Source organism: Pelobates fuscus, chromosome 2, assembly GCF_036172605.1.
Source record: "Pelobates fuscus isolate aPelFus1 chromosome 2, aPelFus1.pri, whole genome shotgun sequence".
Taxonomy (NCBI): domain Eukaryota; kingdom Metazoa; phylum Chordata; class Amphibia; order Anura; family Pelobatidae; genus Pelobates; species Pelobates fuscus.
In genome coordinates, this window is record NC_086318.1 from 134978669 (window position 1) to 134997218 (window position 18550).

General features: G+C 40.6%; 1 protein-coding gene across 7 annotated transcripts in view; it reads left to right on the forward strand.

Moving 5' to 3' along the window:
- ATP11B (ATPase phospholipid transporting 11B (putative)) overlaps positions 1-18550 on the forward strand; it is a 126360-nt gene that overhangs the window by 14406 nt on the left and 93404 nt on the right. For all 7 annotated transcript variants that reach the window (XM_063442714.1, XM_063442716.1, XM_063442717.1 and 4 more), the window contains exon 2: positions 9734-9850. In XM_063442714.1, coding sequence (XP_063298784.1) covers positions 9734-9850 — 117 coding nt within the window. The remainder of the gene's footprint in view (positions 1-9733; positions 9851-18550) is intronic.

Genomic DNA, 18550 nt, shown 5'->3' on the forward strand with positions numbered 1-18550 from the left:
GGTTGCACCTATGTTTATTCAAGCACTGTCAATATATTCCTAATGCATACCTTAGGAAGAATAAAGGAACTATCCATACATGATGCCCATTACAGCCCTGGTGCCCCCCAATGTAAGTAGTTAAACTATTTTAGAACAGATTAACATCTTACTGGTGTGTCACAGAGTACTGCTCACTACCTTCAATGCAGAGCTTAGCACAGGAGAGCTATTCGATATCCTAAGCTTCTGCCTCTGTAGCTCATGCAGTGGAGGCGGGGAGCAATGCATGGCAGACCCCAGGTAAGAAGTCAAATATTTCTAAAGCTACAATTCCAATGAGGGGGTGCCAGGGCACTCTTGGTGCTCTAACTACTATAACTTACTGCAGTGGTTATGGTGCTTGGATTGTTTCTGTAAAGTAGCACTGTAACTGCTGTATTCTGTATCTCATTGAAGTGGCTACAGTGTCTGGAGTCCTCTAGCGCTGTCCTTCCATTGAACATTAAACTGTTTTTAATGTTCTAATGCTACATGATTTAGATTCAGCAACATAGACAGTTTTAAATGGCTTAGAGTGTCAGCTGACTCCTTCCATCTTATCACAGTGCCTTGGTATAGCTAGAAGGAAGTGTGTAATCTTTGCACACTCCAGTGGGGGCGTGCGAAGCCAGAGATCTTCTTTCATTAATGTGATGAAATGGTTATAGTGCTTACAGTGTCCATTTAAGTCCACCCTTTTACAACCACCGGTCTACATTGTAATTTGTTTTTTCTTTACAATAAAATCAAAGAAAAGAGTTACTTTGGCACGATCCCAAATCCCTATGCACATGTAAATAACTATAGGTTTTTTTTGTATCACTCCAGTGGCCACTTAAGTGTAAGCTCACCTGCCACGTCAAGAATAATCTGTTAGATGAGTCCTACGCTAACAATTCACTTTGCTGCCTTCAGCTAAAAGGTAACATTTTTAATGAGACAGAGAGTGGTATTTTAAACCCCTACATACTTATTAACCTTTAATAAGGTTTGAGCGCAAGATTTTTTTGTATGTAAGTATTTATATATATATATATATATATATATATATATATATATATATATATATATAATTTTTTTTTACATAGAAATTAAAGATGTAAAATACTGTTGTTTTTTCTGCAGGCTTCCCGCAGTTCATAGACTCTGATGGGATCTCTATAATAGCTATAGAATGACTGGGTCAGCTAATAATATTGCTTCCATTCACTTAAATGGACACTATAGTCACCACAACAACTACAGCTTAACCCCTTAAGGACACATGACATGTGTGACATGTCATGATTCCCTTTTATTCCAGAAGTTTGGTCCTTAAGGGGTTAATGTAGTTGTTCTGGTGAGTATAATCATTGCCTTCAGCCATTTTAATGCAAACACTGCCTTTTCAGAAAAAAAGGCAGTGTTAACATTGCCCCTAGGGACACCTCCAAGTGGCCACTCCTCAGATGGCCACTGGAGGTGCTTCCTGGTTCAGTGCTGCACAGTGTTTGTCCCGCCCCCATCCTGCCTCCTTGCCGATTTTAGCCAGTCCAATGCTTTCCTTATTGGAAAGCATTGGATTGGCTAAAAATCTGCAATTCTGATGTCACCAAGGAGGCAGATCAGGGGCGGAGCTAGCGCCGGCAGACCCTCCCGGCGCTCGAAATAAGGTGAGTTTTAAGGGGGGAAGGGGGAAAGCTATGTAAATGGTGGGTTTAACGCTATAGGGTCAGGAATACATGTTTGTGTTCCTGACTCTATAGTGTTTCTTTAATTTCCATTCACCAGAGGAATCTCAGTGTTCACAATGGAAGCACTTATTATAATGTGTCTTCTAAATAAAACAATGCTGCGTCCTGGAAACGTTTTTTATTTCGGCTTTGCTGGCAGGAAGAAAGCATTCCTATTTCATAGGGAATAGTTATTTGTCATTCCAATGTTAAAAACTTATTAAAATGCACCTTATATTTATTTTCTATAGAACATCATGATCCCAGTAAAAATGCCAGTTTTCATAATGTTATGCTTTTTATTTTGGGAGATATAAAGCATCCGTTCTACAATTTGACATTGATAATCAATAAAATGCCAAGTTCAAAATCGTCAACATTTATCTCCAGAGTGGAGAGTGCTTGAATTACTGGTACACTCTTTGACCAGGGATCTAGCAGAAATCCTAGAGGGAGGCAGGTATAAACAGCTTTCCCTTTCCTATATCTTGAGTGTTGTTTCCAAAGACCACCCAAAATCTAGCATTAAAAATCCCCTTAACGTTTACCAGACCGCTTGTGCAGTTACATCCAATTGTTGTGTTGTTTGTGCTTTACAGAAAAGTAAAACCTGTGTGTAGACAACCCGTTCGTACATCTCTGTATAGAGTGAAATCAATGCAATAGGCTCTTACTGTTCTATAGATCTTGTGGATTAACCCAGTTTCAGCCTTTTTGTCTCTGTTCAATACTTTGGCCCTGGGGGGGTCTGCAAGTTAGCAAGCTCTTTGCATTCTTTAATAAGATTTCTGTCTTCCATAGAGTATCTAACGGACAGCACTGGTAAGATACAGGTAGCACTCTGTCATGAATTATGCTTGAGGTTAGGGAGCAGTTTGAGGTTATAGGAGTTGGGGAACAGGCTATATGATGAACCATTGACGTCAAAGGAACACTATAGCGTTAGGAATACAAACATCTATTCGTAACGTATTGTGTCCTGTAACCGTTTAGGTGTATGCCCGAATAAAAAAAAAAGGTAGATTTACTTACCTTTTCTCTCGCTCCGAAACCGCCTTGCCTCATCCTGGAAATCACACTGTGATTGAGAGCTCAGTTTGACGTGAAAGCACCTCTAGTAGATGTCAGGAAGAAGTGTTAACCCTGCATGTTTTATACCCTGTAATGTTTTATATTGCAGGTTTAAAACTAAACTGAACTCAGATCACTTCACTGAGATGAAGTACCCTAGTGGTCCTTTAAAATGTCTTTATAAATGGCAGCACATTTAAGAAAACCATAAGCTATATACGCACACTCATGTATGATATACAAGCACAAAATGTAAAAATATATGCAATTTATGAACAAAACACCACATTCAGTATAAGAGAAAAATGGTGCAAGTTGTGTCACATCCCATCACTGGCAGAAATCCGCATATCACTAGTGTGTGTGGTTAGTGATCTATTTTCACGGCTTCTAAATTATCTGGAAATGTGTCCTGGCATATGTTTATATATTAGACAAGCGCTACTTTGGATCCCTAACCGTATTATTTTAAAGGGGTATAATTTGCTCAACCATTTCCCACCACTATAAGATTTGTTTAAACGAAAGAAAAAGTTACCTGCGCTCTTCCTAAATCCCTATGCATATTTAAACAAACTGAGGTTATTTCGTTTATCCAATGGTCATGAGAGAGTTTAGCCCACCTGCCACGTCAATGTTTTGTTCAGTTTACTATTCAGAGACAAGTTATCTCAAAAAACTAAAACATTTAGTTAAAAAAAAACTGAAAAAAGTCCTTACAGAACTATAATTTAGATTCATACAAAATGAATGAATGATGTTTATTGAAATGTATACATCTATTACAAACTGAGCAAACTGTGTTCAAAAGGTAAACTTGAAACATATGTTGGCTGTCAATATATTATTATGATATTTATAGAGCGCCGTCAAATTCAGCAGCGCTTTACAATGGGTGGACGAACAGACATGTAGTTGTAAACAGACAAGTTGGACACACAGGAACAGAGGGGTTAAGGCCCTGCTCAATGAGCTTACATGCTAGAGGGAGTGGGATAAAATGACACAAAAAGGTAACGATAGTATTAGAGTAGTGACAGTTGCAGAAGAGGAATCAGTCGGGAGCCATTAACAGTTTAATTGATACACTTTTATGAAGAAGTGGGTTTTTAACGATTTTTTGAGACTGGGTGAGCATCTAACGGAGGAGGGAAGCGAGTTCCACAGGAATGGTGCAGCCCTCGAGAAATCTTGAAGGCGAGCATCAGAGGTGGGAGTACGGACAGACGATAGACGGAAGTCTTCAGCAGATCGTAAGGACATAGACGGGACATACTTGTGTATAAGGGAGGATAGATAGATAGATGGGAGCAGCATTATGTAGAGATTTGAAAGCAAGAACCAGAATTTTAAATTGAGCTCTATATTTTATAGGAAGCCAATGTAGGGACTGACAGAAGGGTGAGGCATGGGAGGTGCGGGCGAACAGGAAGATGAGCCTCGCCGCCGCATTCATTATGGACTGTACTGGCGCAAGTTGGGAGCACGTAAGACCACTGAGAAGCGGATTACAGTAGTCAAGGCGAGAAAGGACAGTGGAATGGACCAACACCTTAGTCGCATCTGGCGTTAAGTAGGGGCGGATGCGCGCAATGTTTTTGAGATGGAAATTACAGGATTTGGCGATAGATTGAACATGAGGCTTGAAGGAGAGGTCGGAGTATTAGATGTAAGAATAATTCTGAAATAAGTTGTAATGCTGAGACTTGATGAATGGTATAAGTAACTATTTTCCATCCCGTATTCTTTTGAAACACTTTGAAATTGAAAGTTGAAATCATGGGCTATTTGTGCAAGAAAATAAGAGGTGTTGCAGTTTTCATGTCATATTAAGAAGGACTTCTGTACCTTGCTCTCATAAACTATTTAGGGCTATTCTAACCATGTGGCATTGCAATGATAAACTTTATTATTACTGATTATTTACCCTGTAATTTTTTCTGCAAACAGCAGAGTAAGCAGTTGTTGAGATCTGTCCCATTTTTAAAGTAGTCTGCAAACATAAGAATTCACAGCTGTGAACAATGCTCTGACTTTACATGTTAATTATTTTTGAAAAAGATCCCCCCCGTACTTCACTTACTTTCACAGCCAACTGCAGAATGGAATGACTGGATTATAGCGGGGACAGAGCTAATATATGTATTTAACACACAAATATATGCTCCCTTTTTTTGTATGAAGGATTTTTCATTCAGAAATATACAGAACTGTACAAACATACAAAATATGTTACATCATAAAAACTGAGGGGAAGTGTAAATTGAAAAAAGAGATTGAAGAAAATTAGACATTGGCAAATTAGAATTGCTCTGTTACACAATATCCTTAATCTACAGTTTACAAACCATGAAAAAAATACTTTTGAAATCAGTCATGCAGTAACAATAAATGGCTGTCTATCACCACTAATCTAGCAAAGCCATAGACTTGGGAGTTACACCTCTTAGCAAACGGAAAATATACCATAAGTTATCGGAAAATGTAAGATAGAACACATCATATCTAAATCAACTTCTCCCTATCTCTGCGTTTGAGAGCTATAATTCATGCTATACACTATGAGCTATACAGTTTACGCGGTCTGAGGTCCATATGCAGATGGTACACATAAATATTTCATTAATGGCATTTATACAGTGTGAGTTGTCTGCCTGAATTCTAATTAATCTTTTACTCTAGTGTATTATTTAGCTTTAAGTAAATCCTTCTGTTAATGAAACGCCACAACATCACATGTTTTCTATTGGCAGCTGTAGGAAATAAATACTTTCACAGCTGTCATTTGCCAGTTCTTATAACACATACATTTATTTCGTACAGTTCTTCATGTGGAGATAGTATATTATGTTGTTTAAATGAACACTATAGGGTAAGGAAAACAAACCTGTATTACTGACCCTAAAGGGTTTAACTATTTCGCTCCCCCCACCCCACATTGCCCCTTTTAAATCTAGTAAAAACTCACCTTATTTTTAGCACAGCACGGTCTGCTGGTGCTTGCTCTGCCCCGATCCGTCTCTTTGGCTGACATAATCAGAAAGCATTGGATTGGCAGCGATAGTCAATTCTGATTATCTCAACCAAGGTGAGATAATCGAAATGTGGATCCTAAATAGTCTTTCCTAGTGTTTTTCCTGCTTTTTGTGTTTTATATTTATTATTTTCCTTCACTGGTTAAAGCTGTAAATTCCTTAAAGGGACACTGTAGGCACCCTGACCACTTCAGGTCATTGAAGTGGTCTGGGTGCTCCGTCCTTTTTGCACTATGTCTGCCCTAAGTGGCTGTGTACCAGTCAACCACTAGAGGGCTTCCGGAATCGAAAAGGACTTACTTTTGGTTCGTTATCTGACGTTGATTAAAACTTTCCTATGGGGAAATCCTAATGCGAGCAAGTAATGGGGCTTAAGCGGAGCCTGACCCAGCGCCGAGGGACACCGGCGCTGGATTCAGGTAAGTGATTGAAGGAGTTTTGAACCTTTAGCACCGCAGGAAGGGTGCACCTTAGAAATCTATAGTGCCAGGAAAGCGGCTTTGTTTTCCTGGCACTATAGGATTCCTTTAATGCAATCAAACAATTACATTGCTTCAATGTAACTCTGAGGACCATTATACTTACTAGAGTTCCTACAAATGTGTGGAAGTGTGCACCTAACCCACTTAAATTGGCTCTGTCACCTGAAACAAAATCCTTACGTGTAATTATTAGACTGTAAAAAAAAAAAAATACAAAAAAGTGTTTTTGACATTTTTGAAAATGGTTTAACGGTTTTATTGACTTTTAAATAGATTGTGTGTTCATTATTTACTGTTTTAAGCACGTTATCAAAACTTAAGTCTATATTTTGTACTGACCACAGATTGCATGTCTTGAACTGGAAGATGTTTGTAAAATGATTATTTTGACAAATCTGTCATTCGAAATAAAAGCTGCACAGAATTGACATTAGCGAAACTCTAGTTCCCGGTTGGCTTATGACATTCCTATGATGCTGCTGGCAGTGGAGTTACACCTTCAGCAGCAGAGTGGTTTATCATTGTGTAGTTGCACTTTTTGCAAAATAATAAAAATCGAACACACTCTTCACACAGAAAGCTTTTCAGCATGCAAAGGTGCTTTAGGGGTCTGGAGTGTCCTTTTAAGTGTCCTGCATGGCTTCCAAAACTGCATTTCCTGGGTGTCGACTCAAACAATAGGAATTTCACATGCCTGCTTTAAAATCAGGAAATTGCACCGCAATGTAATAGGGTTGGCTCATAAACAGGGACTTCAAGCTCCTGTCAACTAGATTTTAATTGCCACCCCACAACAAAAAATAAATATTGGTCATAAAGACTGTTGGAATTTCATTAAAACATATCATAAGTCAAAGTAGTGACTGACACTGTCACTGTGTCCCAGAGAGATATGGAACCGCACGGGAGGGAGGAGGCAGTGAGGAGGGGGTCAGTTGCTGGATGAGAGAGGAGGAGAGGGCTGGAAAAGAGGGACACAGGCTGCAAGAGCCAGTCCCTAACAGCCTCAGCCAGCACTCTGGACACCAGGGAAGCCACCGTCCTGCACCCAAAAGATAGACTGGAGGGTTGCTATAAAACTGTATATATTGACCTGTATGCCTGTTCGTGTGTGTCTGTATGTGTCTATCTGTAATTTTATATGTTTACTTGGACATCGGTAGGGCCAAAATTAAATAGGCTAAACTTCCAAGTTGTGCGTATCTGCTATAAACCTATTCAGTGGGCATGGTTTGTGTAATTTATTTAGCATTAGAGGATGCTTACTTCTCCCTCCTCTCCCCACTCTCACTTTAACTCATGTTGTACAATGCGAATTACAGTAATAGCAGGAAATTGCATTTGTATGTGTTGATATGTAGAAATATTGTATTTTTCAACACATTTGTTTTGAAATCAGTCTATGTATTGAATTCAGCAAGAATAAATGTAAAAACAAGAAATGCATGCTAAAAAGCTTTCCCTCCCCTCAATGATGTGTAACTAAATATTAAGAACCAAATTTGCTTTTTGGTTCTGGTATGTATTCTGACAATATACTTGTATGACTAACCTCATAGTTCCTTTAAAGAACAGGTCATATAGGGGAAATGTTAATTATTTCTGCATATTGGTCTGGTGCCTGCAATGTCTGCCTTGTTATATTTATTTTATGATGTCAGGAAGAGAGACTAGAGAAGGGAGTAAGAACCCAAATGTTTAAAACAAAAAACTATTTCACTTTGCAATTATAGGTTATGGCGCAAGAATATCGGTTGTAGCTGTGTCTTTGGACACAATTGCTCCAATTGAATGGATCAACTTCCAAAAGCCACTGCAGTTGTAATACTACCTATTTAGAAACTGAAGACAAAAGGACGGAGTTTTCCTTCCCACTTTTAAAGTCCAAATCTATCTAACTTGTGTATTTAGTTTATATATATATATATATATATATATATATATATATATATATATATATACACACACACATATATAAATCCTACCTTCCTACCTCTCCTTTCTTGCTTTCAGACAAACTGTTTCTGTGTCAATATGTGGTGAAGAAAAGAATGCACGGCCCCATTCACAAAATGCTGAATGAGTGATCAGTGAACTTATAGCTGCAATATGGCTGCTATCAGGTTTTTCATCTCTGTTGATTGGAACTGCTACAGGGGGCTGAGGGTTAAATTGTTAACCTGTGCTGGACAATAGTTTGAAGGGGATGGGGGGAGGAGATTAGACCCCTGAATGAGAGGCTTCAGTTTGACACAGCTTCTTCCTGATATGAGGATCTTGGTGCTGCCGCTACTTACCTGTGGATTTGCAGCAGCAGAAACCTTTAAAGGGACACTGTAGTCACTAAAACCATTTTATCTCTTTGAATTGGTTATAGTGCCTGGAGGGCCTGGCACTGTCCCTCCATTCAGTGTTGCACCATGTTCGTGCTGTATGCCACAAAATAAGAGTCCCTGACCAGCCCCTTCTGTATGTGTAGCTAAGGCAGACATTACACACTTCCTTGTTGTCATACCCATTCATACCGTCAGTTGGAGCTCTGACAGGCTAAAAACAGTCAGCTGACACTCTCAGCCAATCACAGAGGGGATGGACTGCCGGGGAATCTTGTTTAGCATTAAAACTTTAAAAACTGTTTAGAGGACCACTATAGTGCAAGGAAAACAAACTCGTTTTCCTGGCACTATAGGGTCTTTAGGTAATCACTTACCTTTCTCCAGCGCCGTGCTCCCTCGGCGCTGGGGAAATCTCCTCCCTCTTCCGACATCAATGCTGAATGCGCATGTGCGACAAAAGCCGCACGCACATTCAATCAGTCCATAGGAAAGCTTTTCTCAGTGCTTTCCTATGTAAGTCAGCGTCTTCTCACTGTGATTTTCAATAAGACAGCCACTATAGGCTGGATTAACCCTAATGTAAACATAGCAGTTTCTCTGAAACTGCTATGTTTTCAGTTGCAGGGTTAACCCTAGATGGACCTGGCACCCAGACCACTTCATTGAGCTAAAGTGTTCCTTTAATGCTGAAAGAAATGATGGTACCAGAGGACTCCAAACACTATAACCAGTTTGATGAGATGAAGCAGATATAGTGCCTACCCTTTTCAGCATCTTTTATAAGGATAAATTCTTTGTAAAATACTGATCAAGACTGTGTTGGAATTTCAGTGGAATTCCAGCACAACTTAAAGAAACCATAAAATTAAATCTGGCCTACTTTGTCTCATTGGCTATGATGGGAGACCTATTAAATTTGTATCATAGTGTAGATAGTGAGAGCCAGTAGAATATATGTATATATTAACAAAGAAAGTTGTATGTCCAATGTTATTACGCTGGTATTATTAGTTTAGTTATGTTGTTGAGCTAATATGTTTTTTGCTTACATTTTTCCTTCGCCTCTTTTTCTTAAGGGTTGTGACCCTCCAAACCACAGCGAAACACGAACAGTCTATGTTGCAAACAGATTCCCCCAACATGGCCATTATGTTCCCCAAAAGTTTGCGGACAACAGAATTATATCATCAAAAGTAAGTAGCATCTGCATTTCAAAAGAATGTGTGTAAATTCCAGATGAAATGTTTTGTTTTATCCTCTTAGTGACCAAAAATATACACTGTACATTGTTTATTTAAAGTGCATTAAAATATTGGGTTTTACTGATACTATCTGTGGCGGAACCCGCCTAGCCACTGGGCATTGGAGAGGCCTGGCTGCCCACCTCCTACCTGCTGACTATGGTCCCTGGTAAATTTGTACCTTTGAATGCAATATTCGGGCTTGTGGTATTTTATATTGCTGCTACTGGCCCTTTAACCCCTTAAGGACACATGACGTGTGACATGTCATGATTCCCTTTTATTCCAGAAGTTTGGTCCTTAAGGGGTTAAGGGCCATCCGTGGATATATTTTGACTTTTAGGAACAATGCCCCTTTAAGACTGTGTAGCAGATTGCATTCAGGCTGTCTTTAATATTATGTGTTCGGTAAACTGTGTTATGTGTATGCAGCATTCGTCTTAATGTTCGGTAGAATCACTCCATTCATTATATTGAGTGAAACTACCGAACAACCAGACCACCCAGGATTAAAGTGTGCCTCCAATTACCGTTCGCAACAATGTTGCAAACGGGTAATTGGCAATGTGTGTAATGTGTGGTTTTGTCCTCTGGGTGGCCGCCATTCGGGAAACAAACACGTGGCGGCGGCCATCTTAAACTCCCGAACAGCGGTGTTTTGCCGTCGAGTGTCTGGAACTCGGACACTCGACTAGGCAAACATCGCTGAGACTGCCAGACTTCCATGAATTTGTGTAGAAACTACCGAATGGCCCGCCGTTCGGTAGAAAGAACCCCACGAACAAGGGAATTCATTCAAACCCTCCCCAGGCTCAATAACCCAGGCAATTTGTGTATTTTCATTCCCTTTTCTGTGACCGACTGCAGGGCCAAAATACATGGAACTACTTTCGGATACTTTTGCCATGCGGCCGGTCAAAACTTTAACCCTCCATAATTCCCGAACCCCTGGTCCGATCTGGGTGATTTTTGGATATGTGTCTCACCCAGATCAGAGCTGCCAGGGAATGTAACATTTAAAGGGGTAACCCTATGTTTCGGGGTACATCCAGAAACCCTGGGAATTTGTTTCTGGAATAATGGGATTATGCGTCACACTAAGAGGAGATGTGTGGGAGGTAACTGGTACATTATTGGCTGTTGTAGTAATTGTTGTGGATCCCTCCCTTGCATGGGAGAATGTCTTAAAAGGAGGGTGTGTGAATAAATCTGCAGTTCCTGCTTAACCCTCAAAGGGAAGTGTCGTCTCATTATTGGGGGAGGATTTATTGAATGCTGTTCCAGTTTGACAGCTAGGAGTGTAAACCTATTCTCATGGTTTGTCCAATTCGGCTGTATACAGCATTCATATGCTTGAGGGAATTTATATGTTTCTCCGGTTCGGTGGTTGTGATGTCTGCTGCAGTGCTTGGAGTCCTCAGGAAGCGCTAGGAGCATCCTTCAACGGAGGTACCCAGTCGGGGTGCCAGTCGATCCGTTACACTATCATTATTAATAAAATATATACAAATAATATTCATTATTATTATTATTTGTGTACTCCTTCCAAATGAGGCAGTCCAAGGAAAAAAATTATATACAACGTTTTGCTGTCAAGCCTTAATCATGTATGCGCATATTAAGGCTTGACGCCAAAATATTACATATAATGTTGTTTTCCTGATTCCGAATAATACTTCCTATTTGCACTAGCCTTTGGAATTTCAATACTTCTAAGGGATTGCATATCCCTTCCATGGTAGCAGACTCCTAGCAAATGTTTAGATTGTAATTTAAAGCTTTTTAAAATTTTGTCCCTCCCCGTATGTCAGTCAGTCCTTTGCTTTAGAATTTCATTTACTGGTTTGTTGCAGTGATAATTGCCATTCTTTAGGAAATGTCACACTGAGCAGGGCCAATCACAGCAGACATGGAGTGGCTGATAAGTAAGAACTCTTTGGGAGTGCACCTGATGAGTAAGAACAGTCAGAGAAATTATATATTTACTGCCTTGGGAGCTGTTATCTGTTAAAGTAAACTTGCCACCTTATCATTCATAAAGGTTTTTCTGTCCCTATTATGCTTACACATGTAATAATAGTAACTGGACAGTTGTTGGCATTTGTAGGGATTGTAGATTAAGACTGAAGATTTAGCAAAAGTTTAAAAAGCTTAATTGATGAGTCATGCTTGTATTACTATCCTGTGCTGTAAATTGTCATCCATGCTTATGTCACTGCCAAACACGTGTTTCATGTATTCGGCTGCGTGGTAATGAGGTTAACGTGACTGGGGTTCTCATAGTAAAATATGTGGATGTTGCTGTAAGAAAGTAACGGACTGCAAGTAGCACAAATAATGACACAGTCAGTATATTTCTGACTTCCAAGCACTTGTGTTTTGTGAACTTTTAAATAGAACTGCCGCTTCACAGTTTTTAATGTTTGTTATGCCTTATATTTCACGTGTGTTTTGTGAGTGTATATTTTTATTTATCTGTCTATCTTGGCACACTCTGTCAGTTATAAGCTCTGCCATTTTTTGTCATTTTGACTTTTGTTCTAGAAAGTGATTCAGAAAAAAAATAAAAAGGAGTCACCAATAAAATGTGCCTTATGGTTTTAGACCACTTTTTAGAATAAAATATATGGCAGAAGTGCCTCTGCCACATGTTCTTGGAGGGGCCTGCTTGCCAGCCTCCTGGGCACAGACTATGGGCCCTGTAAAAACCATGTGAAAAGACTTTGTTCGTACAATGGCTCTATTCTGTTCGGGAACCAAACAGGCGCACGGACCAGAGACCACCCTGGAGCTTCTTAAGCCTAATTGACAGTTTGGAACACTTTCCACCGCAGTGTTCCAAGTGTTCGTCTGGGTGGCCGCTGTTCGCATGAAAGACCACAAGGTGGCGGCCATCTTCTTCCCACAAATGCATGAATGTTTGGGCATGAATCTCATGGAACTGAAATCGGACACAGAAACTCCCGAACACCGCTGGACTTCCAGCATCGCCTGCGTTCGGTTCTGCACAACTTAGAAGGGCACTGTTCGGTGGAAATGTTCCCACGAACAAGGTGAACAAGCTTCAGGGTAAGATTATTGACTATGTTCGGTAGTTTGTTCGGTTTAAACTACCGAACTTGACCGACCATTAGCACTGATTTCATGGAACTTTTTTGGGCATAGGACCATGTGCATGGTCGGTAAAAATCATGACTTCCATGGAAATCCCGAACCCCTGAAACGATCTTGTGGATTTTGGGATATGTTGGTCCACCAGGGGCTATCAGGGGATGTGACTATGACAAACTTCCATCTCTTAGGGAGTTTGCCATGAGTTTTTGGAGGGGACTACTTGCCCGCCTCCTGCCCTGTGACTATGTCTCCTGGGGTGTATTGCCATTTAAAAAGTCTATTTGGGCTTATTGGATTTTAAAACACTTTTTCTGCCCCTTTAAATCCATGGGAAAATGTGCCTCTTACCCTCCCCCTTTTTCCTGTCCTATTGTTTCTCCAGCAGGGCGTTGTCCCATGGACACTGGCATAGCAGTTTAAACGGTCTGCTTTGTCCCTCCTCAATAGCCCTTGCTATGTTCTGACCTCACCCTACTATAGTGCACTTTTAACATTGAAAATAGACCGGCCGCACAGCCAAAATCTGTGGAACTATTTTGGGCATGAAAGCCATGCTTGCGGTCAGTCAAAAGAGACAACTTTAACCACATGGCAATCCAACTGTATTCGTGAGATTTGAGCGCTGTTCAGACATATTGAGCGCTCAGATCTAAGCTATCTGGGGATATGCTGGACAAATAGGTCAAACATTGTATTAGAAGAGTTATGTATTTTTATGTGGTTTTTGTAACAGTTTCTGACTTAGAGATATTTCCTGTACCTGGAGATAATTAAATTACCACAGCCACTTAAGCCAATTATCTCCAGGATAGAGGAGAAGATAGACCGGCCGCACAGCCTAAATCTGTGGAACTGTTTTGGGCATGAAAGCCATGCTTGCAGTCGGTCAAATGTGACTTCCATAAAACTTTTGAACCCCAGCTCTGATCTGGGTGATCTTTGGATATGTTGTTCACCCATATCAGGGCTATCCAGGGATGCATGTGGTGATATGTTGTTGTTTTGGGTAGTTTCTGGACTTTGGGTAAAACTAGATATTTTCTGCCTGTGGTAAATGAGTTAGTCCATTGTGTTTGGTAATTGTATCACAGGCAGAGGGGGAGGCTTTGTGTACATTAGCTGGGAGTGTCTAACTGTACAATACTGTGTTGATTGGCTGTTGTGACTTTGTGTCCTGTGCTCCACAAGGTCCACGTGGGTGGTAACCTTGTGGGGAAAACTGGATATAAGAAATGCCTTTGTGCTCATTAAACCAGTTCTACTTCACCCTCAATCTAGAGTCTTGTCTTAACAGCTACGAGGGATTTCTATGCTCTTCATCCTCCCTTGGATAATCACTAAGCTCTTTTAAGAGCTTGTTCCTGCTTCACTCTCTGGGGAAAGAGAGGTTCACCCTCTGGAACCTGGAGCCTTGTCGTAGGTCCAGGGTGGGTAGGAGAAGGAGAGACCCCAACCAAGCTGCGGCGGTTTGTGGGGTCTGCGGTGGTTATGGTCTCTGGTGGACTGATTGGAGCCCTCAGGAAGTGCTAGGAGCATCCTTCAACTGAGGTACGCAGTCGGGGTGCCAGGTGATCCATTACAGTGACTTTTGTGGAGATTTAATGTGTTTTGGGGGTGCTCTTGGGGTTTGTTAAATTGTATGGTTTTGTACCTGAGAGATAATTTTATTATTTGTTTGTGTGCTCAGGTAATTATCTCTCAGGCACAGGGGAGGAGTGTGTGGAATGTTTGCTAGTCAAAACTAGTCTCCTCTCAGGTCTAGTGGGGAATGCCCCTGGAATGTGATTAAGGAAACCCTCCTACATATGTTTTTCAACATTAACTGCTGTTCCTATACTGAAATGGATTGTAGTGTTGGTTAATTGCTGCATTTTTCCATATTTTCTCCAGACCCCTAAAACTTAGTGCTTTATCCTTTTTCTTCTTCTTTTTTTTTTAAATTGCAGGTTTCAATAGAAATTTGCACTTTTATTAATTAACCTGTTACACCACCCTCACTGTCAATCAGACAACCTAGATTGTTATATCCTGGTTGGTCTAGCTCAGTGGAGTTAAATTCAAGAGGCAGACAAAAAACCCAAAGCACCTGCCTTGCAAAGATTTCTCATTGAGCTACCTTGGGAAGTTTGGTTGGACGGCCACAGAAAGTTGGGGATGGGTTAAAGGAGGAGGGCTTGCAGAGGCTTCAGACAAGAGATCTGTAGCTTTTGCAAGATTTTAGATTTAGTTTTTAGATATATCCCTCATGAAAAAAATGTATCATTAAAAGTATGCATGTTTTCATTCGGTGTATATCTCTTCTAAACAGTGACTTTAAAAAAAAAAGTATTTGGGCAGTGGAGTGTCTCTTTAAAGTGGTACTGTCGTCTTTGAAAGACTTTGCAGACACCCTTGGTGGTGACAATTCTGCTGGGGTCTGGTGGCAGTCGGAGGTGAGATTTAATTGCTTGAACCTGTCCCCTGAGGGTGCCACTCTCTTCTCCTGGCGTGTCCTCTTCAACGTCAAGCCGACGTCACTGTTGTATTCTTGCGCATACATGAGCGTAAAACGTTGAGGTCTATGGAGGAAATTCTGGGATCCTATATTGATGAAGCCAATTCACTGCTGACGTCTGGGAGGGATTGACACTTTAAGATGGCATTAGCATCATTCAGAGAAATTACAACATAGTCAGGTTCTATCTTTATGAAATAAATTTTTTTCAGGGAGGCAGGAAAGTGCCAAATGACTTACCCACACCATTATTTAAAGACACTATGTCAATATCTCCCTCCTTTCCTTACTCCTCCCCAAGAAAAGGCTGTATTTACATTACAGCCTAGGAACATCTCTAGTGGCCGTCTGAGGAGTGGCCACTAGAGGTGTTCCTTGGCTGTAATATAATGTCTGGGTCAGTGCTACATAGTGTGCATCAGTGATGTTCAGCGTCTCCATGGAGATGCATTGATTCAATGCATCTCTATAAGGAGCTGCTGATTGACCAGGACAGCGTTTGGCTCCACGCCCCCATCTTGCCTCATTGGCCAAGATCATCAGAATTGAAAATCTCAGCCAATCCAATGCTTTCCTATTGGAAAACATTGTGATTGGCTGTGATAATCAGTTAAACTTTTTTCCAGCACCAGGAGAGTCTCCTTATTGCAGCTTCAATTCTCCTCCTTTGACGTTTTCACTAATTACTTGTCCATTAGGATGCTTCATAGAGAAGCATTCGGACACACCAACAATGCTTCTCTTTGCTGTATAGCGAGTGAGGTAGGAAACTCTTTTTTGAAATCAGCACATTAAAAAAAAAAAAAAAAAGACTATTGGGACATCCAGTTAACCCCTAAAGCATTTCAGAAAGTTAAAGGAACACTAGTGTCATGAATACAAACATGTATTCCTAACACTATATTGCTAGAATACATATTTACCTCCCCATTCCCTTCTCTGTGGACACTTAAGGTTTTTAACTTACCTCTTCTCCACCTCCTTGCCAGGACTGGCCCGTCCTCTTTATCTCCATGTGATGATCTCCGCAATACGCCCCACTGCACCAGTCCACATCTCCTCATAGAGATGCGTTGAATCAGTGCATCTCTATGGGCTGTGTTAACTGTGCAGCAGTGGGCTAGGAAGCACCTCTAGTGGCCGCAAAGGCAGTGTTTACATTGCTAGGACTGCAGGGGCATGCTATAGACACTAGAACCACTACATCAAGCTGTAGTGGATCAGGTGACTATAGTGTCACTTGAAAGTGTCTCAAGTGGCCTTTTAAATTAACTGCTTCATCTTATTGGAGTTTATATAGTGTTTGGAGTCTCCTTGCACTATCCTTCTGTACACTGTTAAACTGTTTTTAATGGTTTCATATTAGTAAGATTCCCCAGCATTCCCTCTGTGCTGCTTTCGAATCCTTAGCCAGAACAGCAATAGGTGGCAGTTATAGGCTAAGCTGGTATGGGTAAGGAAGAGTATTAACTCTGTCAGATGAAATGGTTATAGTGCATGATAGCTATTCAAAGTATTTAAAAGCTTCTAGCTGTAAACTGGCTGGCACCTTTTACTCCTTTGAATGCAAAGTTCAAAGTAATGTTTGCACAAAAGTAAGGAGATGACGCAAAAAAATAAATAAAAAAAATCTCCCTTCTTGACTTCCTTGATTACAATTTTTCTTGTTGAACTTGCAAAGCAGATTTTTTTCCTTTTGCGAAACGTTTTTCATGAAGTAGCAAACTGTGAAAACACAACTATTTTTTAAAAATGTAGACAAAATTAGCAGATACGTGATAAAAATCTTACATAGTTTTTTCACTAGGTACTTCAACCAAAGTTCACTGTTTATGAAAATGTGTTTGGCAGTTTTGCTGCATGGAGCAAAAATTCTATGGAATCCACCCTGGACAGCAGATGACAAACATTTATCCCTGTCTGTTTATACAAGGTTATTGTGTTTGGAGTTTAACAGATTGAATGCTAAGGAACCCAGGCAGAAATTGTAGGTTGAAAGACCAGATAAGGCATAGACCCCGTCTGAGAGTGTAGGGGAAGGTAACCTTTGCCATTTCAGATGTTTTGGACTACATCTCCTCTGATGCTTTGCCAGCATTATGGCTCTAAGAGCACAGTGGGTGTTGTAGTCCACAACATCTAGAATGTTGAGACTACCTACCACTGCTGTAGTGCCAGATTTATATATATAACGACTGATTATCGGTCTGGCTGATATTCTGTATTTTCAGCATTATCTGCCAATCAAGATACCAATATTGGTGATAATGCAGACCAGGGCCACCATCAGGGTCATGGGGGTCCCAGCTCACTCTTACTTACTTTCCCAGCAGCTTCCCTGTCTAACTCTCGCGAGTCCCGCGGCCGTCAGAGCGTTGCCACAAGAGTTAGACAGGAGAACTGCTGGAAAGGTAAGTAAAAGTGAGCTGGGCCCCCTCTGCACAGTCCATACCACCGGACCACTTGGGAATGCCATATGCCCCCTCCCTGGCCAGGCAAGAAGCAGGGAGGGGAGACTAAAACATAATTTAATTTTTTTTATTTTTATTTTTTTTAAGTTACAAAAATAAAAATGCCCCCCTTCCCATTTGCACACTTAACATACCTGCACACACACACACACACACACACACACAAACACTACACACACGGCATTCACTATTCACACACTACACACTGCATTCACTATTCACACTACACACACACTCTGCATTCATTATCTACACACTACACAAACACACACTGCATCCACTATACACACACTACACAAACACACACTGCATTCATTATATGCACACTACACAGACACACACTGCTTCACTATATACACATTACACAAACACACACACTGCATCCACTACACACACTACACAAACACACTGCATCCACTACACACACTACACAAACACACTGCATCCACTACACACACTACACAAACACACTGAATTCGCTATACACAAACACACTGGGTAGGCTTATGCAAATAAGATCAACAAAGGCAAAAATGTGGTTCTTTATTGAGCTCATTTGCTGATGAGTTGCAT